Genomic DNA, 24,856 nt, shown 5'->3' with positions numbered 1-24,856 from the left:
ATTAAATGAATGGGGCATTCCGATTGGCCAGACTCGTTCCTCCAGGCGTACTGTATTTTCATTTTCAGCATCCCCACACTACGCTTTCCTAAACAACGCTATGTGTTCTTATTAACATTTAACTTCCTTTTCAGTTAATGTTTATATTATGTAATTAATAATTATATTTTTTATTAATAAATTATTTTTGAATAATTTATAAATATATATTATTAAATATTATTAAATAATAAATTATTTTATTTCAACATAAAAACAATTTACTATAAGGTTTGCGGATACCGGGAAAATCCGCAAAAAAATAAATTAGTTATGTTCCAAATTAAAATCTGCGATATACCGGGACCGCGATATTTGAGACGCGATATAACGGGGGATCACTGTATCACACAACCTCATACCTGTATATGATGAACCGACAGAAACACAGAAGTACTGCGCTGCCCCTTTAAGATAACGCGTTTCCATGGTTGCATAGGCCGGAAGTAGCACGGATCTGTATCCCGGAAAGATGCTCGGGCAAAACATGCTAGCTGTGTGTTTAGCAAACGAGTTTTGTGAATATAAGTGAAGTTGTTATGTTCTGCTTTAAAATCTGCTTTGCTATAGGAGTCGACAGCTGCTTCTTATTAAATGTCAAGTAGCTACCTTTAACGCAAGAGTCCCCCTAAAGGTAAGTAAGCTAGCTTAGTTTACATAGAACTAGCGCCATGCACGGCTAATTGTAGCGGTTAGCACGCTAATTGTCGATTTGACAGTGTTACCTGTGTGTACTTTCGGTTCATATTCAGTAGTCAAGGCTAAACGAAGCTTTATGAAGGGTTAAAACTTTCCAGGTGTGTTTTTGAAATGGGTCGTTTCTCGAAGATTCACTTGTCCAGTAGTGCTCTCTAGTGGTCGAAAAACCCTGGCAGTTATGTTATGTTTATTGTATTATACACCGACCACCTGCCTGATATTGTGTTGGTTCCCCCTTTTGCTGCCAAAGTAGCCCTGACCCATCATGCACTGTGTATTCTGACACCTTTCTATCAGAACCAGTATTAATAGCTCGTCTGTTGGATCGGATCACACGGGCCAGCCTTCGCTCCCCACGTGCATCAATGAGCCTTGACCACCCATGACCCTGTTGCCGGTTCAACACTGTTCCTTCCTTGGACCAATTTTTGATAGATACTGACCACTGCAGACGGGGAACACCCCCACAAGAGCTGCAGTTTTGGAGATGCTCTGATCCAGTCGTCCGGCCATCACAATTTGGTCCTTCGTCAATCTCGCTCAAATCCTTATGCATGTCCATTTTTCCTGCTTCTAACACATCAACTTTGAGGACAAAATGTTCACTTGCTGCCTAATATATCCCCCCCACTAACAGGTGCCATTATTCACTTCATCTGTCAGTGCTCATAATGTTAGGCCTGGTCAGGGTAGACTACAATAACAACAATATGATAGATCCCGTATTTGTTAGTTTATTATTAGTAACATTCCCACATAACTCTTCTTCCATCTGTTGTCAATTTCAAGTTTTATGACTAATTATATTGATCTATAAATGATATATTATTCGATCCATTCGATGCGTAGGCATATGGTACAGTCTCTTGCTTGTTCAAGGCATTAAGGCATCCAGCTACTGACCAGAAGTCCATGAGTTCAAAACAGGCTGCTACTGTTGAGCAAGACCCTTAAGATCCTGTCTCACTTCAGAAAAATCGTCAGAAAAATGAGGTCCTCAGCTCAGTGACATTATATTGGCATTTTTTGAACTGCTAGCAGGGTAGCTTAACACATTTGCAGGAAAGTGTATCAACCCTGTTCACATGCACCCACAGTTGTTTAATGTCTGACTGATTGCCTGGAGATAGTCATCCCATCCCTCCCACTCAGACAGCACAGGCGATGTTGCTCTCTAGACTCACAGCCACACATGGCAAAGACATTGCAGAGAATTAAACTCGCAACTCTTAACGATAGGTCTTTTCCTCAGCTGAACCTATTCTCAAAGCATTTCCTAAACATGGTGATTAAGACATCATTAATTATGCCATTACAGGAAAAGAAATATGGAGCTTCATGTAACCAGTATAAAAATTATATTGCTAAATAAACATGCAAAGAGTCCACCTGAAGAAAAAGAACCAAAGAACCAGCATATTTAAGTGGTGTCTGAATTGTCATGGCTCTATGTAATTTCCTGTTTTAGCTCCACCTTTTCCCTTTCCATTGTGTGATTGTAGAATAAAAGGTTCAGATGACCGAACGCCTTCAGTGCAGTATCTATTCATCCAACGAAGTTTTTAACTGGTGGTCCGAAGCCATCTACAATTGTGTGACCACATAAATCTCATTGGGTGTCGCGACAGCACCGGATACATTTACCTGAACGTGGCCTGCCATCTCAGCATGCACATCTAAGTGCTAATATCCAGAATAACCTCAGTAGTAAGAAACCACATGTAGCAATTGACAGCACTGTAATTTATTAGAACATGACTCAATATATCAAAAACTCCCCAAAACAACCATAAACTGCTATGAGGTCATTATATTGCAATTGCATAAATTCTTAATAATGAATGAGTTTAAATTGCATTATAATAGTATGAAGAATCAGAATCCAATGACAATATGAAGTTATTGGACAACATGAGCCATTTCTCCATACTGAGACTGTTATCAGTGTGACATGAGCCTGTATTTGTTTATTCTCTAAAGCTGTTGTCAATGTTTTTATTTCTTTATTCATACATTCTGTAGTGGAAGACAAACCCAACATTTTCGAATGGTCCCTGAAATTTACGTCTATCAGACCTCAACATATAGTTTAGTTTTTTTCATGAATCTTCACAGCTTGAAAATAATCAATACCCTCATTGTTTTGTGACGTTTCAGCTCCAGAACCATGCGCGGTGATCCTGTGGACTGCGTAGTGAAAACCCCAGTGGCTCTACAGCTCGGCGATATGGTGTCCGATTCAGTCCGTCCTGGAGTTTATATCACAGACGTCGTACTTCCCGAGCCGGTCAATGTAAGCGTTTTGACACATGGGACTGGTGAATGAGTAGAAGTGATAATGAGTAATATTAATATTAAAAGAAATAAGTCATATTTAGGATGTTAAATAAAACTGAGAGGTTTGTAATAAAGCACTTTTGTGTGGTGTTGTAGAAAAATAATCAGTGATGGTGTGGTGTTATTTAACAGTTTTTTCCATGCCACCTTTTCCTAACCATCCCAAAAATGTTGATTCAGGTCACATGGTTTTATTTGGCTGAGCTTTTTATCATTATCTTAATTATACATCATGGTTTATTCCTTATAACAGTGAGAATTTTTCATGTTTTTTCAGCAGGAACTCATACTTTTTTGGGGAAATTAATGGTATTTCTCTCCAACTCTACCCTATGGTGACACTTCCAGAATCATAAATGTTTTATAACTCTTCTAAGTGTCAGAAATTCTGGGTCCTGAAATAACTAAGACAGGCACTTATTAGTTTAAATGGGCAGTTTAATTGCTAATTCTGTCTGTACATGTGATTGATCACAGTTCAGTAAAATATATATCATTTATATTTGTATTAGTTCAGCACATTTCTTCTAACCTTTCTTCAGTGTTTCACAGACTGCTACATAATAACAGACTATAACTGCTTTATGAATAGTTCAATAAGTAGTTATAATCCTGTCTCTGAACACTTGCCCGGCTTAAACGTTTTCCGATTCAGAGCCTCCTGCGAGTCTGCATTAGGACTCGAGTCCTAGATAGATTGTTAAAAGTGGTTGACATTAAAGGTTCTAGTGACTTCTGTTTTTCGGAAAACTGCATTAATGAATGTGGTCCTGTGTCGAATTAACTTGCTTTAGGGTGCAGTAATCAACCACAGATCTGTTGTGTGAGAAGGTGTAATTATACAGGCTCAGATGGTGATGGTGTCTCACTAGGTTTTGAATTGCAACTGTAAATATACCTTACTCCCAGAGTTTTAAAGCTGCGTTATAAATGTTTACTGCGTAAGTGGCTATAAAAAGTTTCGGATGTTTTGTTGCATCTCAGAATATCACTAATGCCTTGTTTTATTCATATCGCTGTTCACTTCATTTTTGGTCATGTAAAGTCAGTTATTAAAATGCTTTGTGGTTTTCGTGATGGCAATGACACGCAGGCCTTTTATGTTCCTTGGGCTAGATTCGGGAAATCTCCTTCAAGAACTACTACACAGCCTATTTGACTGTGCGAGTGTTGAAGAATGAGGAAGGGAGTGAAGAGAATCCTGCTAAGTGGTTCACTTGCGTGAGGAACTACTGCCTGATGTCCAGTCCACACACTGAAGGCGGATCACAGGACTACTTTTCTATCTACAGACAACAGGTCAGCCTGAGATACGACCATTTGCTGATGTCGCCTTCTGTTGCAGCCCCAAGGTTTAACATACTGCGCAGACTCAGATGCTTTTCTGCACACCACAGGTCATTTTTAAAATGATTATAGCCTTATGTCGGCCTGACCCTTTCCTCTCGATCCACAGTTTCGATTCACAGAGCTTGCGTTTTCTGCACCATTCTACTGTTCTTAATGAAAATCATAGGAGATCAGCAGTTTCTGAAATACCGAGATCTCGTTTGTTTCAAATTTAACCTTAACATCAAATCCTGTAACTGCATGATATTGTGATTAATCATAGTATGGATATTATATTATATTATATTGTAATATTACCCAGCACTACAAAAATCCTATTTGAGTGTTATGGCTAAGAAACCTTGAGAGATGCAGAGAGTTGTCTCTTTCTTTCAGACTCAAAGAAAACATTTAAAGAAAAAAGGAAATGGATTCTTGGTATTCCTGTTAGCGTCCTGGCAGATATTCAGCTCTCCGGAGTCATTTACATCTCTGTGGACCCTGTTTGCCCAGACCTTGATCTCAGAGGTTTTATTTTATAGTAATTATCCTCTTAATTAAATGAGATCAGCCTCCCTGTTTCAAAGGCTGGGTAATATTATGCTAATATGTCAGAGTCCTCACATTATCAGTGTGTTAAACGAGCCAATAAGAAGAGATGGTTCACCGCTCTAGTTTTACCATCATCACCTTTCCCCTTTAACACCATATGTGACAGTTCTTTCAAGCCTCTTGAAACGTGACAGACCTGAATGTCCCAGAGTGAACTGAATATACAATCGGCTCCAGAAATGATGGCATCTAGGACTTGAAGATAATGTACTATAAGGAAAAACTTTTAAAAATGTATTTATTAAACAAGACGGTGTTCAATTAGTGACACTTCTTGAAATGCTTACTTACTAATACTTTTTCAATTCAGTGTGTAAACACTTAAACAGTCATCTACTACTTCACAGTGGTATAAGAATGAATTGACACAGAGACCAAATTCCAATACCAAGGGTGCCAATTATTACGACACTGACTAACTTATATTAATATATTTTCAAATTCCCATGTCACATTTGATGCATTAAAGACCCTGAAACTCTATGGATCCGTAAGTGCATCCACAATCCCATCACTGCACACCTTTCCTATTAGTTTTACTGTAATTACTGACTGATTTTAAGTTAATAATAAGTTGTGTGGTCTTTGTATTAAATGTGAAAAGCTGACACTAAGGATTGAACCTGCAGAGATATTTAGAAGAACAAATCCACAAATCCCCACAAAAACAATCTTGCCTAAATAAATAAGCAAATACTTTCCTATTAGAGGAGATGTTGTCAAGTGAACTTAAGAAATCTCACGCTTCCATTTCCATGGGCCGCAAATATCAGTTCCATTTTCCTTGAGAAGATTCACATTCAAAAGCAAATAACACCTCAAATTGAACTGTTTCTCTCGTTTCCCTTCTGTGATTTAATTTCCAGTTTCCAACAGCTTGTAGTTTACCTATTTGTCTGATGTAATGTTGAACAATTTTTTATTTTTTTTTTTCCCTATCACTCTGGCGGCATGCTGGAGGTTTGAAAAGACTGAACTCGCCCTTGAAAGTCTCAAACCTGTCACATTAATTCTGCCCCATTGTATTTACTGAAGCCTCTGCTTCTGTTGTGCCGGCTGACAGATGATGACGGAGCCAGATAAAGTTATTACCGTGCGGCTCATACTGAGACAGCCTTCTTCAGTCTGGCTGAATTTCAACATAGAGGACATCAAAATATACCCATTGACAGATGAAGTAAGTATAAAACAAAGAACCTCTACTCATGGCAAATATATAATAATCTAGTCTCCCATTGTGATTCACTTCTTATTTAGAATAAAGCTACTATATTATATGCTATTTATAACAGTGCTGTCACCGTATAACTATTTCTTTTTCCAGGAACCAGAGAGAGACGTTCCTTCCTGGTTAGCTACCATCACACCCGCTGAAGAGCCTCTTGATTTGAATGTAAGTAATCCAGTGTTCCAGGAAGAACCGTGTTTAATGCTAGATAATTGCATTTCTGAGCATCTTGCTTTGCACTGGCCTCTCCTAGAAAAAAATAAAATGTCGAACTTGCACTTTATGGACACTGTAAAGGACTTTTACTGTTCTACAGTCAGAACGTTAATGAGTTTCCATTAAGGTTGCCTCTCTTCTCTATAACGTGATTAATGTTCTAAGTGCCATTGCCCTCTACTGCCATTTATCACCCTGCGATGTTAATAGAATGACTGAAAGACATAATGTTTCTCACACTTATTCTGTGTTTGATTTTTTATTTTTTTTTAACAAGATTTATTGTACTGGGTCACAGAGTTACTGAGTCATTAAGTAGATGAATCTTTGTTGTATCAGGGGCTTCCTGATCCAGACACAGTGTCATCCAGTATTCAGCACATGTGGGCTCTCACAGAGATCATGCAGTCAAGCCAGACCTCCGCCTCCATCGGCCGTTTTGACGTAAGACTCAGCTCCTCCTTTCAATAAGTAGTCAAACTACAGACAACAAATAATAAACAACAATATATACATGTTGGATTTTATACTGCTATTGAATTCTTGAATCTGATAGATGGTCAGAAGAAAATGTATAATGGTGGATCAAGTGGTTAGGGCACTGGGTTGTTGATTGGAAGATCAGGGTTCAAGCCCTACTGCTGGGCAATTGAGGAAGGCCCTTAACCCTCCCTGCTCTAGGGGCACTGTATCATAGCTGCCCCTGTGCTCTGACCCCAACTCCCTTAGCTGGAATATGCCATTCCACTGTGGCTTCATGACCGCAGTTCTTCTGATTGTTTCTCAAATACACAACACTTTCACATCTGCAATAAAAATTGTATCAAAAATACACAATATGGCCAAAGGTTTGTGGACACCTGACCATCACACCCATATGCGTTCCTTCCCCAGACTGTTATCTAGAATTGTCTAGAATGTCTTTGTGTCCTATAGCATTACAATTCTCCTCACTGTAACTAAAAGGCCTAAATAATGTCATGTTCCGGCATGACAATGCACAAAATGAGGTCCATAAAGACAAGGCTGGTGTAGACAAATCAAGTGGCCTGCTCTGATCCCTCACCTGAACACCTTTGGTATGAACTGGAACTGGAAATTAACATTTAATGTCACTAATATAATCTTGTGCTTGAATGAACACAATCCCCATAGCCACATTCCAAAATCTAGGGGAAAGTCTTCCAAGAAGAGTGGAGAATATTATTACAGCAAACACAAACCTTTGGCCGTATAGTGTATTTGTTTGTCAATTCAGCAATGTGCTATTTCTCATTTTAGATTCATTAGATTTCCGCTTTCTTTCTCCCTATAAACTGAATGCCTCGTTCCTTTTTTCTTCTCTCCATTTCCAGGTTGATGGCTGCTATGACGTCAACCTGCTTTCATATACATAACGGGAAGATCAACAGGAATTATGTACACCCAAGCTTATAACAAACTGGGCAATGGTATTCAAGCATAGCTGTGTCTCAAATGACGCTATTCACTATGTACTTTACAGTGTTATGCCTCAAATCAAACACTACTACAATTTAGAGTTGAATGTAAATGATAAGTTGCCATTGAAGCCGGTCTGTGCCCAGGTTCGTATTTTTGGCTGACAGTAATGGAACAGGCAATGATCTGCTGCTGTATAACTCCTCACCAAGGCATGTGGAGATGCTTATCCGTTCACCACAGCTGTAAAGAGCGGTTTTTTCAGCCTTTTTTTTTTTCATTTTAAACATGAAGCTCACTTCCTGTCCTATCCTCTGACCTCTCTCATCAACAAGGTATTTTTCCCCTGCAAAACTGCTGCTCACTGGATATTTTTTTGTTTTATGCACCATTCCATGTAATTAGTAATATCTCAAACTAAACACAACAAAATTATCACTAAACTTAAAGAGCAAGAGGAGCAAATTTAGAATGCAAAATGGCTGGATTTGATTTTTAAAAAAAGGAATGTTTAAAATGTGACCTAAAGCATGGCGCCCTCTAGTGGTCCAACTACCTCACCTAATAAAGTGTCTGCAACTGCACAGTGTAAAAAACCACTTTTTTCTGTGGTTTTACTGCATTATTTGGGTATTTACGGGACAAAACATACAATGAATTTATTAATTAGGGTCCAAAAAGTGGGTCATTTGAGAAACAGCTTACGTAATATATTTAGGACAATAACTAGCAAAGGAAATGCGCTGCAGATGACGGCAATCGTCTTGCATTTATATACACTCTTTAAAATGTTGAAGATGTTTTTAAGTAACAAGTTATTTAATTTCTTCATAGATTATTTATTTGGTATATTAAAAATGTACAACACCAATTTGGATGCTTACAAGTAAATAAATTAAGAAATTACTTTATCCTTTTTACTCAAATTTTCCAGATTTGGAACTACAAGTCTTATGGCCCAGAGTCAGTGTTTTAATTAGAATCCTCAGTTTCATGTAATTATTAAAACGTACAGCTCGTATCAGCTACTCTTTTCTCCTTTCTGTTAGGAAAGCCAAGTGTCAACATTTTCATTAATCTGTTCATCTCTGCTTTGTTTAATCCTATTCTAAGGTGCTCCACACAGCATACATAATCAGCTAATAATAAAAGCCCGAAGGAAGACAATCAACTCTATATTTCAGTCCCACTATCTCCGGAGATCTCTGTCTATTTTTAAACATTAATGAAATGCGTTAATTAAAACTTATTGGAAATCAGTATTCTGCATCCGACTGGACCTTCTATCTGCCCCTTCCTTACATTAGAAATGTGATCTCATATGCAACCTTATAGCCAAACATGATCGCAATCCACTCTGAAAACCTCCCAGCAGTTAGCGAGAAGACGGACGTCTTAATGCTTCCTTTATTGGCACCTCGTTAATATTCATGAGCGTGGATAAACTAGCATGCAAATCCATCTATGGCTCTGTATTTGCATGATTATGCAATGGGAATTATTCAAGTGGTGAAATCCAAACATACTTTTGACTGTTAAATGTTCCCTCAACCCTAGTGGTTTTAGCGAGATAGAACAACTTTTCTCTTTGTGATTTCATGCTCTTTGAATTTTATGACTGTATAATGCAGTGGAACCGGATTTGTTTATTACAAACAAACAATGCCATTGAATTAAATATCTGGATGAAACACAGAGTTCTCGTTTGCACAAAGTAATTCCACAAGATGGCAGTAGATGCACACTATTAGGGGTGAAAACATCAGCTTTTCTTTCACAACAGTGCCATACTTTCTCCCCCCCCATACATTATTCACCATCTCCATGGCGTTTATTCCAAATTACTGTCAGTTTTCTTTACCGCAGCATGTAAACACGATCTGCTACATCATTGACACAATACACAATTACGATCTTACCTTTCCGGCAGCATGAGTATCTATAAATATGAACTACATTGTCAATGTTAAGATATCTAGATATTTTATCACATGCTGCTTCAGAGTAAAGAGAAATAATTGCTGTCTGTTAGCAAATTTTCATATTAGTTCAACACTTTTCCAACAAATCAGAACATTAACAAGAGGAGTAACACCCAGGGATGTATGATGGCGATATAGAAAACTTTTGAGAATGTGCTGTTAAAGTAAAATAAGCAATAGTGGGCTGTGGCTCAACATGACGTTGATTATTTTACAGCACTTCTCAGGAAGTGTTTCATTCCTCTTATATTACAGTAATATGCCAAGGCTAACTATTTTTTATTTATTAAATAATGGCAAGGCTCTCTATTTAATGTTATGTATAATATTATAGAATAATCTGTGAATCATATGGCTTCATCTCGCAGGTGAAATACTCATTGATCAGAAAATATCAAGAGAGATCCTCGCAATTATCCCAAGCTTTCAGCATCCACGCTTGTTCTTAAGAAGGTCTTTTGCCGCAGCTTAACATTGCGTTTATTCCTTTAGCAGATGCTTTTATCTGAAGTGAGGCCAAACGAAGGCCAAGCATCAGGCTGACGTTATCAAAGACTCGATAGAAGTGCTGCACTGAAGCGTTCACCCAAGTTTTTAGGAAGAACCATTGGAACACAACCTCTGGAGTAAGTGCTAGTAATGAGAAGTGCTACAAATAGAGGCAGCTGAAGTCCAGTTGATGGGGTTGATGGTAAACGATGAAGCACATTTTCTACAGTAACAATGTAATATGAGAATGTGAGAGACAGTGTTTGTTGAAATAGTTATAATGCACTAATTTCTTCAACTTTAAGTGCAAATGAATTCTGACCGATTGTGTCTGAAACATCTAGGAAACTCCAAATTTCTGCTTTAGCGAAGCGTTTGAAAATTAGCTTGGCCATTAATGGGATTTATAAAGGATCCTTAATTGAACCTGAGCTATACTGCAGTGACTTCCCTCAGATTAATGGTGCATTTTAAATTCTCCCTACTAGAAGGAAATGAGTGAGATGCAGGTCACGTATGCTAAACTTTATCTGTAAGACAATGTACTCTTAATATCCAGGAACTTTTTTTAAATCCGTATTTCTATGCAGAGCAACATTTGGATATAAAATGTGATGACCTAGGTATGAGGATTTTGTGGACTGGAACAAAAAGCTGATCGTAACTGTGCATGGTTGCAGGAAGCTCGACGTAACCAACAGTTTTCCAGGTTTTCTCTACGTTTTCCTGCACAACCTGTCAACATGCTAAGCTGTGCTGCTGGCTATGGATAAAAAGAAATCAAACATAACCTTTACAACAGCATGACTATGGATGAGAAGCTAAAAAGCCTGGAGATGTAATATTCTTGTCCCGGGTGTCTACTTATTTCCACACCCATGATTTGATATCAATTTTACACCTGGTTATGGTTGATGCAGCAGTATTCACTTTATGCCCAGGACTTTTTTTGTTATAAACAGATGCAAGTCATGTTGATGCCACAGACCCCCAAGTGTCATAGCAGTGGTATATTCAAATTCAGCTCTTTGGCTTCCTTCACATGCTAGCAGAATTTTCCTGCTTCCCACTTCTTAAGTAGTAAATACAAGTATGTCATTTTCACGTTTTGGTGTTGGAAAGAACCTGAAACACGTACAATGTCAGGTTCATTCAACACATTAGTTAGCTAGCTTGGTGATTATAATGGTATTTTGCTACTTTCACGGTATAGAAATGTACTACATGCATAGAATAGTTGCTGATATACTGTAGATAAGGAGCTTTTATTATCACTGCACATACATTACAGCACAGTGGAATTCTTTTCTATGCATATCCTTGCTGAGGAAGTTGGGGTCAGGGCGCAGGGGCAGCTATGATACAGCGCCCCTGGAGCCAGGAGGGTTAAGGGTCTTGCTCAGTTTCCCAACAGTGGAGCTTAGTGGTGCTGGGGCAACAACTGTGTGCTTTAACCACTTGAACCACCACTTCCCCGTAATACATGTATACATACACTATATTGCCAAAAGTTTTGGGACACCTCTTTAATCATCCCAAAGTTGTTCTATTGGGTTGAGGTCAGGACTAGGGTTAGGGTTAGTCAAGTTCCTCCACACCAAACTCACTCATCCATGTCTTTATGGACCTTGCTTTGTGCACTGGTGTGCAGTCATGTTGGAAGAGGAAGGGGTCATCCCCAAACTGTCCCCACAATGTTGGGAGCATGAAATTGTCCAAAATGTCTTGGTATGCTGAAGCATTAAGAATTCCTTTTGCTGGAACTAAGGGGCCGAGTCAAACCCCTGAAAAAACAACACCTGAATTTAATGATTTGGAGGGGTGTCCCAAAACTTTTGGCAATATAGTGTATGTATACATGAATATGAGCAAAACAGCAAGCTCAAAAGATTAGCTGTGTTTAGAAACTTGAACGTATTCTGTCATTCAGTAGAAAAACTGTATTCTCCTATGCCATGTTAAAAGTTTAAGACGCCTCCCATCTTAGAAACTCTGGGATCAAAACGATGGTCAAGTTTCCTAGTCGTGATTACAACCTGAATAGTCTAATTTTACTTAGCACTCGTTTTCAAAATGCCTCTGGTTTAAATAGATGTTTCTTTGCACGCATCACATGTTGACATTTTTGATGAGGTCTCAACTCATCATGTTTGTGTACGCAACACTGCAGAGTAAAATGGTGCACTTCCATTCCTATGGCAACGAAACCTTCCTGCAGATCTTTGCTGTCATTTGGGGATGTTGCTTTGCCTTTCTTGTCAGCATGCAGGCCGTTCTATCTGAAAGTGTCCTTGTTCCTCCGGATCTTGCCTTGACTTCCACAGCTCCCCTTAACTGGTATTTCTTAATGACGTTACAGACAGTGGAAATTTCAGATCCTCGATCAGCTGCTTAGAGGAGCCTGTTCTTGTTGACCATTAGCACAAGGTTTGATGAGTAATTTTATTATACTCTGGAATTGTTATTCCCTATGATTATTATTGACTAGCCTATCAAGTCCTAATGAGGCGATTAATGCCTGATGAATGAGTTAATTTGGTTCTGAGACCGGAGAAACCTTTGCACAAGCCATAATTATTTTTTCCGTTTAAAAGCTCATAAAAATTATAAACAAATTGTGCATTAAGATTTACAGAAAAGCAAGTTTTTCAATTTAAAAAATCTATAAAATATGTATAATTTGGTCAGGGGTTACTTCACACATTGTATGTGCTTCCTGAACATCCCATTCCAAATTTAGCCACCATTTGCTGGTATAATAAGCTCCACGCTTCCCGGAAGGCTTTCTATTCGATTTTGGATTGTGGCTGTGGGGATTTGTGATCATTCAGCTACAAGAGCATTAGTGAGATCAGGCATTTGATGTTGGGTGAGGAGGCTTGGGGTGCAGTCAGTGTTCCAGTGAAGGGAAACTATAAATTAAATATCATATAAAAACATTTTATACAGCAGTAATCGTATGTGTAATAGCCAGTCAGGTCAATCTACAAACCTTTGGCCATATAGTAGAAAATGTCAAAACTTGACCATGTGAAGGGTTTTCGCAGGCTGCCAGACAAAACTTTGAATACGGTCATTGGTGAATGATTGCAAATTCCAACATGCCATTTGATCTATTTTCAGGTGAAACTGCCTGATTAAATTAGCCAGTGTAATCGGTTTCTGTGTTAAATACACCCCTACTTCCTCTTAAAATGAAGTAATTATTTGGAGGCAAACCCCATTAGGCTGTTTAATCACTGGAAAGGTCAGCCAGGCAGTTTGGTCAGCCAGAGTGTTTGCACTTGATGACTTTTTCAGTATTTTTTTTTTTCCTCGAGCATCAGTGCTGACTAATACACAATACAACACTAATTCAGTTTTTCAATTTAACAGCATAAACTTGAAATGTCCAGATGCCATGACAGGATTCTTAGCTACAGTTTTCCTCTTCTCTGAACCGACAGACCAAATGGAAAAAGGTGAGCACTTGAATAAATCAGGGTTATGATCAACACAGAGAGTTTCAATATTCACACAGGCTGGATTAGCTGCTGTGCCCTCGTTCTTATTGAATCTTTCGTCAGGGTTGGCAGTCGACTGACATTAATATTTTCCTTTTCCTTTGTCATGGCCATTACAGTCAAGAAAAATCGGTCTCATGGACTTGAATGTGTCTTAGAGTTATGTAACAGCTCGGCCAAGTGGTGACTCAGTCTAGACCATGCAATGAACTCTGTGCTTAATATTGAGAAGGTTGATCTACAAGTGCTGTCGGTATTTTAATTACGACCATTCGAGCATGTCACTCTGATGCACATGGTAACTTTTTGAAATGGAAATATTCTTCCATTCCGACAGCAAAGTGAAAAGTAAAGCGAGGACAAACGATCCAACTCAGAGTGAAATTAACTTCTTCTTGCGGCAGATGGGCTGAAGGATTCGTTCGACTTGGCATTGGTAGGAAGTCTAACATATTAGGACTTAATTGTCATTTTAACCATGACCTGTAGACACCATCTTTTTTTTTTAAGAATCATAAAATCGGCAGAATATGATTTTAATTGGCACATGAATATAGACTGAGAGTCTTATTCTAACACTAGTAATAACCTTGTGAATAAGCTATTATGCTTGGCACTGACAATGAATGGGACAGTTTACGTTTCTTCTTATGTTTTTCGAGTGTGAAGAAACTCTTCCCAAAAGTTGTGCTCTTATCCAAGACATCGACATTATCAGAAAGCTCGAAACTTAGGGTGCCATCAGTCTGCAGTCTGTATTTTAATTCTATCTTCTGGTGCATGACATTTCCCAACATTTTCATCATCAATATTATGTAAAGCTATGACAAATTACCCAACTCAGGGTGAAATTAACCTCCTCCTCGAGCAGATGTGCTGAAGGACTCATTTGACTTGGCATTGCCGGGACGTCCTTCATAATAGAACTTAATTGTCATGTCGGCCATGGCCTGAGCTGGGCTAGAGACACCATTCTTCGTTGAGAAGCAGAAAATTGGTCCGAGTCTGATTTTAATTGGAGCAGGAATATAGACAGACTCGTTCCACAACTGAGCGACTGGATAGCGCAAAGTCCCCTTGACAAGCGGTATTTGAATTCAATATTGTCACGACATGCGCTATTAAGTTTCCCAGGATGGAGGATTAGCTGTGAAGAAACAATTCGTTTCTGAATTAAACAACAGTACTTCCTTCCAAGATGAAGTAATTATGTGGAGGCAAAGCCATTAGGTTTTTTAATCACTGTAAAGGTCTACCAGTCTGTTTGACCAGCCATATGTATTTGATGGCTATTTTATTATTTCTTCCATCAGTGCTGTTTGATATTCACTCTTAATCCACTGTGGAGTGTCATCTTACAGTACGTCGCATAAGTATCCACCTCACTGAATGTTTCTACATTGTGTAGTGTTGCAACTTGGAACTGAAATGAAATTAATTAGGATTTTATGTTCCTTATGTTAAGCTACACGATATAGCTATAATACTGTGTCTATTTTTGTTTGAGGGTAAGAGGGGGATCCAGATTTGCAAAGCTGATAGTAACTCCAGCCACAGTTGGGTCTACCAAGTATTGGTCTTCTGATGCAAACAATTTTTTAATGAATTTAAATTGTTTACTGTGTAAATGAAATGCTTTAGTAATGTACATTTATTTAGGAGGACACTGCATTCATTCTACCTCAGTTACTAAGTTTTATAGTCATATCAATGGCTATTTATATTTTGGCTTGAATCCACAATACAAGATAAGTGATAATTAAAGGGAGTGATGGAAAAAGTATCACACCAGTACATATGAGTCATTGTTTGTCCTCTTTCCCATGAGCCTTTAATGCCAGGTTATTTACCAGGTGGTTCTCAAAAATAGCACGGCTCTATATCACATTGCCACACACACTTTTTCATGTCGCAAATGAGGAAAACGTACACAGAGGTCCCTCAAACATGAGAAAACAAGCCCATAGAACTTTCAATGATCATCCATTATTCATGATCTTGCTTTATTTTTTAAAACAGTATAATGAATATGATAGAAAACATTGGCACCTCATCGAGCAAGTATATGGGGTTTGGACTGGAGATGCTTTGGAAAAAAGTGTCTGCCAAATCATTCAATGGAAAAATGATCATTAGCCTAGTTTCCTTATCATCACTGTTTATTGCAGCTGCAGTCACATACAGAGGCAATGAGTAATTCCTCTGATGGAGTTCTTGTTCCTCTAATGCCCATATTAGCATTCATGAGCTCACTCGTCATCCAGCAACGGGCTCATCACACTGGCGTTAACCACAGCCTTGCATTAATCACTAATCCTCATCATTATACCTATGTTTACTCCTGACACTTGAGCGACATTGCTCACCAACACACCCTGTTTTTTTTGTGTTGTTTGGTTTGTTTTTTGGTCATAATGAACAGCCAGTGTGTGGGATGATATTCAAGACTGTATTGCTGACAGTGAAGCCAGAAGAAATATTTTGTACTGTATATAATATGAGCTAGGATAAGATTTTATGTATTGTTTATACCACAGTGCTGATGAATGCTTGATACTGATTGGTCGGTAGGTGTCGATTCATTTTCTGTAACTGTAGCTCTGACTGTAGTTCCCGCTACAGTTATATTTAAATAGAGTATGCTAGCTTTTCATGCAAGCTAAGCTTCATTTTTTTTCCATAATAAGATTTTTATTTAACATTTTTGGTAACACAAGTGGCATTTTTGTCATAGTTTAACAAAACTGGAACTATTAGACGTAGCTATAACTAGATAAAAGGTATGCTGTGTCAGTCTTTAGTTATTAAAAATTGCCAGTATTGGCAAATTGCTAAAAAACCTCAAGGACAAAGACAGATATGCTTCACCTTTCTTTATTGTTTTCCTTTCGCATTCAGAACACGTACAGACCCAAACAACCTCTCGCCAAATACAAACTGACCTCAAGGCATGCATAATCAATTTTCAGAATTACATTATTATAGAAAAACAAAAACAAAACAGCAGCCCAAGCTGTAACCCTGACCACTGAGTAGTCATAACTCATTGTATGGGTTGAAGTGAACATCTAGATCAGAAAAAGGTACAGCTCACAGTATTTTCAACAATTCCTCGAGGTCACAAATACGTTATTATACACCGATCAGACATAACATTCTGAGCACTGACAGGTGAAGTGAATAACACTGATGATCTCCTCATCATGGCACTTGTTAGTGGGTGGGATACATCAGGCAGCAAGTGAACATTTTGTTCTCAAAGTTGATGTGTTAGAAGCAGGAAAAATGGACAACAGTAAGAATTTAAGTGAGTTTGACTAGGGACAAATTGTGATGGCTAGACCACTGGATCAGAGCATCTCCAAAACTGCAGCTCTTGTGGGGTGTTCCCGGTCTGCAGTGGTCAGTAGTAGTAGTCCAAGGAAGGAACAGTGGTGAACCGGCGACAGGGTCATGGACGCCAAAGCTCTTTGATGGACCTGGGGAGTGAAGGCTGGCCCGTGTGATCCGATCCAACAGATGAGCTACTGTTGCTCAAATTACTGAAAAATATCACTTCATTCAATATCACTTCATTCACGAGTCATTTAATTTCAAATCACCATAAAAAAATAGTCCTCTCTGGGATGGACTGTTAAATTATGTTTTCCCAGAGGATTAAAAAACATTTATTCCTTAAAAACATTTTTTTTCTCAAACTGAGAATCTCACTTTGTTAAGCAGATATTATACTGTATTTTATCCAGCAGGGTCAGCTTATTAAACTTACAGACTAGCCACTAGTTTGCCATAGCAACAAACCAGTTGTGGTGGAGATGTCTGATTTTAAAAATAGATATACAAAGCAATTTCCTTTACTTTACTCTGTTTCTTTAATTTGTACAATTTTGTTTATAAGAATTTGAGCAAATAACATCTAAGATCTACAGCGGTCACCGTCGGCTTGTGGTTTTATTCATACTATAATTACACATTCATAAACTGTTGCTTAAATACATAAATAATATTCTGAGCAGTGACAGGTGAAGTGAATAACACTGATTATCTCATCATGGCACCTCTTAGTGGGTGGGATATATTAGGCAACAAGTGAACATTTTGTCCTTAAAGTTGATGTGTTAGAAGCAGGCGTAAAGATTTGAGCGAGTTTGACTAGAGACAACTGGTGATGGCTAGATGACTGGATTAGAGCATCTCCAAAATTGCAGCTCTTGTGGGGTGTTCCCGGTCTGCAGTGGTCAGTATCTATCAAAAGTATCCTTTAAATCCTGTAAGTATACTTTATGTCCTGTAAATTATGAGGTGGGGCACGTTAAAGGACCTGCTGCTAACATCTTGGTGCCAGATACCACAGCACCAATCATGGAAGTATAACTAGAAACACAGAAACAGGGAATGTACGATCATTGAATAAGACTTTTAAGACAAAGAATGCGTCTGAAATCACGTACCTGTGACAGTACCTACTGCTCAGCTGTTGATACAGTACATATGTGTAGAATAAATACAATTGGCATTGTCATGTGACCTTATGACATCATCATAACCACAACAACCTTTTTTTTCTTGTTTAAACCTTCAACAAGTGAACAATTTACTCAGGGGTTCTTAAGCAAGTACGGTTAGCATGAGTCCCATTGCATTATGGGGTAGTCCAGTGTTCATTTGCTCCATACTGCAGAATGTCAGCAGAAGCTGAAGGTATTTCTCGTGCTAATCTGTTCAATATCAGGGACGTGGTAGGTTAGTTTTTAAGGTGTTAGGCTCCTGATCAAGAGTTCCAGCAAGCTGCCACCACTGGGCCCTTGAGCAAGGCCCTTAACCTTCAGTTGTATAAAAAAAATGGGATAAATTGTAAGTCACTCCAGATAAGAGCGTCTACCAAATGCCTGAAATGTAAATGTAATTCAAACAGAGCTAAATAGGTATACAAAATGATTTAAAATATAAATATTAAAATAAACCAAGGGAGGAACTCAGAATGGCTGGATACCTTTTTGAAACACACCAATGACAGAACAGGGATGGAGACAAGCCTGAAATTCACATGTCATAAACAAACAAAGAAAAAAAAAAGCACATGAAGGGACATCTAAACAAATCATCTGAACATTGTTTGTCATGCTGGGGAACATGCCGCATGCCAAGAGATGGGATTCGTGACAGTCAGAGGCAAAAAGTTTCCTCATCTTCAAAAACTCGTGTCTTACTTTGCTAAACTCTTGCCTTTAAAGGCAAAAAAAAAATGCATTGAATTTTATCTTCTTATTGCACCTGCATTTCAGGTCTGAATTAAAAATCTGTTTAAAAAATGGGCTCAGCAATAATATCTGCCCCAACCTTTAAAAGATAAGGATCGAAATTGTCTGGACCTGCAGACATTTTGTGGTCAAAGAGCTTTCTACACTCGAGCAAATAAGTTTAAAATCAAATGAATATAGATTTCTGTCCGTTTCAGTACATGGTATATATTTACATTTGAGCTGTCAAATAGAGACCCTGCACAGATAAAGTCTTTATTAAACAGCTTTTTCCTTTATTTCCTCTGAGCCAACCAAGACATGTTCAAGGAGGCTTGAAGCGACATGTGTATCCGACAAGAATGTAATTAATTTTGAAGGGCTTTTCAGGTTCTCTGTAATTGACTTAAGTGAAAACTCAGACTCGGAATTTCAAATCAATACGGTATACCAGTTTCTTGAGGTTCTAAATGTAGTCCAATCGCTAGCAGAATGTAAAAATCAAGCTTGGGACCATGATTTATTCCTTTTCACAAATTAGCTCTGAAAGACGGAGAACCAAGTACTGGTTGTTAATGGGAGCATGTTTATTAGAGACAGACAAAAGCACAAGTGTTTAGATCACCGAAAAGGATGACTTCAGTGTCCTGAAATAGACAGACATTTTATAGTTGATGTCTTAGAAGCAGGAAAAATGGGCAAGCGTAAGGATTTGAGCGAGTTTGACGCAGGGCCAAATTGTGATGGCTGGACGACTGGATTAGAGCATCTCCAAAACTGCAGCTCTTCTGGGGTGTTCCCGGGATGCAGTGGTCAGTATCTATCAAAAGTGGTCCAACGAAGGAATAGTGGTGAACCGCAGCCAAGGCTCACTGATGCACGTGGGGAGTGAAGGCTGATCCGTGTGATCCGATCCAACAGACGAGCTACTGTTGGTCAGTTTGCTGAAGACGTTAATGCTGGTTCTGATAGAAAGGGGTCAGAATACGCAGTGCATGACGGGTCAGGGCTGTTTTGACAGCAAAAAGGGGACCACCAGAATTTTAGGCAGGTGGTCATAATGGCAGGCCATCCAAATACATCTCCATGCTGTAGTGGTACTATCCACAGCAATCTCATGTATCTCTAGGTTATCCGTGCAAAGTCATTAACAACCTTATCATATTTACCCAGACCTTGATCCTACCATTTTGGGGGGATGATTCTTATAAAACATTTAAAAGTATAAAACCAAGTCACTGTTTCCCTTTCAAAACCTGAACATTTACATACAGGTACATTTCCAGACAGCATCAATAAAAGCATAACCATACATCACAATTTTAATGTGACAGAAAATCATTTATCAGAACTGCCACCATCTATAAGCTGCAAGAAGACGGTAAAAACATTCATTTAACAGCATTAGATTCCGAAGTTACAGAAACTCATTGACTTGCACATGAGTGTCTTCAGCTGAAGTGAACTGATTGATTGACTGATTATATAACTCGATCATTTTCGTCTGAGAAGTTTAGAGATGTCTGAAGTATAATGAGCAGAGTCTCTCTCCCTGTTGTGCCTGTTAAATTCATTTAATCCAGTGTTGCAATGAATAAGCATCAATAATATATGGAAAAAAAATTGATGGTCATCGTAACTCTTTTTACCAGAGGTCAAGAAATGGAATTTTGGGGTGTCCATGTTTAACATCGAATTGCTTTGTCCTGTTACACTCCCCAGTAGTGCTTAATGGCTCATATGAAAGTAAACACTTTAAGAAGTTGTAGATTTTCCATAAGTATTTGTGATTTTTTCTATCCTATAGGGTAGGAAAATTCATAGAGAAGCTAAAATAAATAAATGTTTCTATCTTCAAAGTAAACGGTGATATCAAACCCATTTCTGCTCTCTGAGATGCCCCAAGTGCTTATGCACAAGCATCTAACATTTAATGCTGTTATCTTCAATTACTAAAATTCTGTGTAAGGTTAAACCATCTCACACTGAGTCCTGATTCATTTTATACCAGACTTGCAGCAATAAAAGAATGAATTTTTTTATACTGTATAGCTTCCTTGATCTCTGTGGATCTATCCTGGAGTCACTGGACAGAAGGAAAAGGTGAAACACAAGTCAAAGTATTTTTTGTGTCTTTTAGGTGAAAGGAACCTGGAGAAGCCTGAGGAAACCCACATGGACACAGACAATAACCGGAGCTTAGGATCAAATACCGGACTGAACCTCTTGTGTGAGTCGAGATTACTTTGATACATTTTTTATAACAGATTTCAACTGTATTTTTTGTTACAATTCTTTTGCCATTTTCTGTCTCCAACAATCTGATCTACTATCTCTTGAGCCCCCTTTAGTCCACTGTAGTCTGGCTCATCTGTTTTTTATGCTGATGACGCTTGCATCAGCATAAAAAAAATGGCTCCTACTAACCTTACTAACACAACAGGACTGGAACCCAGACCTCTGTTGCATTTAAAGTGCTGGAAGGCTGCCGTTCAGGTTAAAATTATAGAGTAAAAGAAACACAAAGCCATCCGGAGCCCTGTTCTGAAAACAGCGCCTCGTCTGTTTTTCACTTTGGCACACCGTAGTGGATTTAAACGAGTACAGAGATTATAATTTAGCTTCAAGTCTAATTCTGTTTACAGCAGGACGTTAGGCTCTGGGGGGAATGTAGCTTGTATGAATGAAACAAGTGCAGTAATTATCATTAATGATTCCTTCATTTGATTTAGAGGACAATAATGATTTATTTATTTATTTATTTTTTTTGGCAGGTGATACTACACACCATAGAATGGATTTCTTACAGAGCACGAGTTAATATTCAATACATTAGCATGATTTCTTTTGTGTGCAAATGATTGATTTAATAGCCTGCTGTTTGTTTTTGCAGCATCTGCTAATTCAAGCATTATAAACGGTATCATGGTTTTAGATGATTTGAGCAAATAGTTCCACTTTATTTCGGAGCAGATGGCGGAGCAGTCCATCTGATCACGACTATTATTATTAGAGGTGTTGTGAGATATTTGCATTGCAAACGATTTAGAATGAGTAATAAATATACACTAAATTGCTGCACAACTGTGCAAGTAAGTCTTCTAATTTTACGCCATTATTTAAACGTCTCTCAGTTACAGTATATCCCGATTAATGAATAGAAGCTTTATTAAAATGGGCGGCATGATGGTGCAGTGGGTAACGTCGCTGCTTTACGCTCCAGGAAACTGTCAGCGTGATGTTTCTGTGGATGTCCTCAGGCTTCCCTGTTTCATGCGAATAATGCATTCGTATTTGGCTACACTGTTCAATACTGATTTTATCCTAGTCCTGTTTTCAAGCAGTATGTAACCAGGTAACTGGTGACAGTTGTTGATGGCTACAATTTCCTCCTTTTGGTGGAGTATTTCCTCATACATCTAACATCTAACACCTAATCTGATCTAATCTAATCTCTCAGCTTGTGTATTTCACACCATAATGCTTTTACCTGAACCAAATATAACCTTCTTCCATTGGCCCAATTGACAGAGATAGACCAAATATAAGACTAAGAATATGTTTTCTGTCTCGTCGACAACCAGTGCAGTATTGCACACCAATAAACCACATCTTCCATAAAGCGATTTGCTGCCGATCTTTTCCGGAAAGGTCCCAGGGAATCAGCAATGAGAAATCTGCGCCCTAATAACAGATTACAGTAAGTCATACTGTGTGACAGGATGCTTGTAGCTTCACAGAACAACTAAAGAAGCGAGCTTCAAACATTAATAATGTCCAGGCTGATTGATTATGTTAAGAGGAAATCATGTACATGTGGGTTTTTTGTGTAAATATCACTTTCAGAGTGATGCAAGTTATTTGTTTTAGATTCAAATCCTACAATAATTGGGAATCCGCCCCCATACAAATCTGTGTGATTCATGTTCATGCTGCAGTAATGTGCAATGAGAAATTTATATGGTCATTCATACGCTAGGTCATGATATGAAATAAGGATAACATTCTCCTATATAATAAAATAATCGCTATTGCTGGATTTTAGTGAAATTTGTCTTCTGAAAGTTTGGCAAAATGTGTTGCTTAGGTTTGGGTTTTTGCTAAGTGATTTTCTAAGCTTTCTTTCATGGTTTATCCGTCTTAAGCTGCACATTTATAGCTATAAGATTGTGCAACACGAGATGGTCACATGAGCGTTGTGTTCTGCTTGGACATGAAGCCCATATTTTCAACTGACTAAGTTACATTTATCCAGTTGTCTAGAAACACTATTCATATTGCACTATAAGACGCTCTTATCTGTGGATGCTGCGACCTTATATTTGGTCCCGGGATGCCGTCTTACACAGTGGACAATGGGAACACTGACTGTACACAGGTGGCAGTTTAATTTCAGCACCAAGGACAGCGGTGCCATAGGTGCCACTGTTTTTTTTTTTTATTATTATTTATTTATTTTGTTTTCTTTCAGAATGAATTCAAGGAAAGAAGGAATTGACAGCAATTTTTGGATAAATAAATCTTTAATATGCATACACTCCATCAGATGTAGCAATGAAAGCTTTACAGCTTGTGTACAGGCTCTTTTAGCTTATACAAGATACTATTTATCATATGCTCCAGCTTGCAAGTGTAGGGTGGATTAATGCTTTACCAGGAAATTCCTCATTCCATCATTCCTATTTGCACAGTTAAATAATTGATACGTATTTAAAGATGACCCGATTTCCAGATATCACAAGCTAAAGGAAGTACGATAGAGGAGTTAGAAGACAGTAACTGGAATACTGGGAAGCCCCGTACATGTATCATACTTCTGTGGTTGGCAGCTAAGGGCTAGAAGCACAAAAAGTGCTACGTGTTGGATAAGAAGATGGGGAAGCTCCACACATTATTCCCTATAGACATTCTCTATTTTTTGTCACAGATATCCCTAAGGAATCATACCCTCCAGCTTACTGTCGAGCTAGCAACTCCCACAAGAGAGCACCTTGAGCACATCAGCCAAATTTAGGCATCCCCACCACCTGCACTCTTTCACTTCCCATTTCCATTTTATGAAGAAATAAAAACTCAACTATTATTAAACACAATCAATATGTTTCTAAAATAATAGACAGTTTTATTGTTCCTCTAAGCTGTAAACCTGCTCAGTGACCACTGTGATCAGTTTTAATTTGTAGCTTTCCAAGATCAATGAAATTGGCAGTTCCAGTTCTGACCACAAGCATGTGCTGTGTTGTGTAGGTAATGTGCTGCACTGTTATAGGAAATAATCAATGACAGGGTGGAGGGATGCATCTCAATAAGTTACTCTTACCAGCCTAATGATGATTTTACAATAACAATGCATTCTGAAGTGTCTGATTTCTCTTTTATTATATATAATAATATTAACCAATAATATTTTCTCCAGTAACCAGTAACTTGCCTCCATGCTTGTGCTAATGGTAGATTATTTGATGTGAAATTCAGAGGGGTAATATTCTTTTATGAAATAGTATTATTGTTAATGGGGATGGTTGGTTTGGTGATCTCAGTTCTAAAAGTGAGTTTTCTGTCCCTTCTTCCTTCCTTCCTTCCTTTCTTCCTTCCTTCCTTCCTTCCTCATAGATTGTTTCTCATGTTTACATTTGTTAAGTAACATCACTTTTGAATCTGTTATTTTTATTATGTGACACCATATTGCCATAATGCAGTCAATGTGATTGACATGTTGCCATAGAAACAGTAGGATGATAA

At 38.2% G+C, this 24,856-nt stretch overlaps 1 protein-coding gene across 2 annotated transcripts in view; it reads left to right on the top strand.

Moving 5' to 3' along the window:
* The first annotated feature begins 473 nt into the window (after positions 1-473).
* nicn1 (nicolin 1) overlaps positions 474-24,856 on the top strand; it is a 65,933-nt gene continuing 41,550 nt past the window's right edge. Inside the window, exons 1-7 of one of the 2 annotated variants that reach the window (XM_058372990.1) lie at positions 474-673; positions 2,896-3,031; positions 4,192-4,374; positions 6,080-6,193; positions 6,341-6,409; positions 6,800-6,904; positions 21,255-21,344. In XM_058372990.1, the coding sequence (XP_058228973.1) occupies positions 2,906-3,031; positions 4,192-4,374; positions 6,080-6,193; positions 6,341-6,409; positions 6,800-6,904; positions 21,255-21,317 (660 nt within the window). In that variant the 5' untranslated portion in view covers positions 474-673; positions 2,896-2,905 and the 3' untranslated portion in view covers positions 21,318-21,344. Of the gene's footprint in view, positions 674-2,895; positions 3,032-4,191; positions 4,375-6,079; positions 6,194-6,340; positions 6,410-6,799; positions 6,905-7,815; positions 9,600-21,254; positions 21,345-24,856 lie in introns of those variants that run through there. The other variant, XM_058372991.1, reaches the window with a different exon arrangement.

This window comes from Hemibagrus wyckioides, linkage group LG21 (genome assembly GCF_019097595.1).
Source record: "Hemibagrus wyckioides isolate EC202008001 linkage group LG21, SWU_Hwy_1.0, whole genome shotgun sequence".
NCBI lineage: Eukaryota > Metazoa > Chordata > Actinopteri > Siluriformes > Bagridae > Hemibagrus > Hemibagrus wyckioides.
Note: the sequence above shows the minus strand (reverse complement) of the source record. Positions and strands in the feature narration are given on the sequence as shown.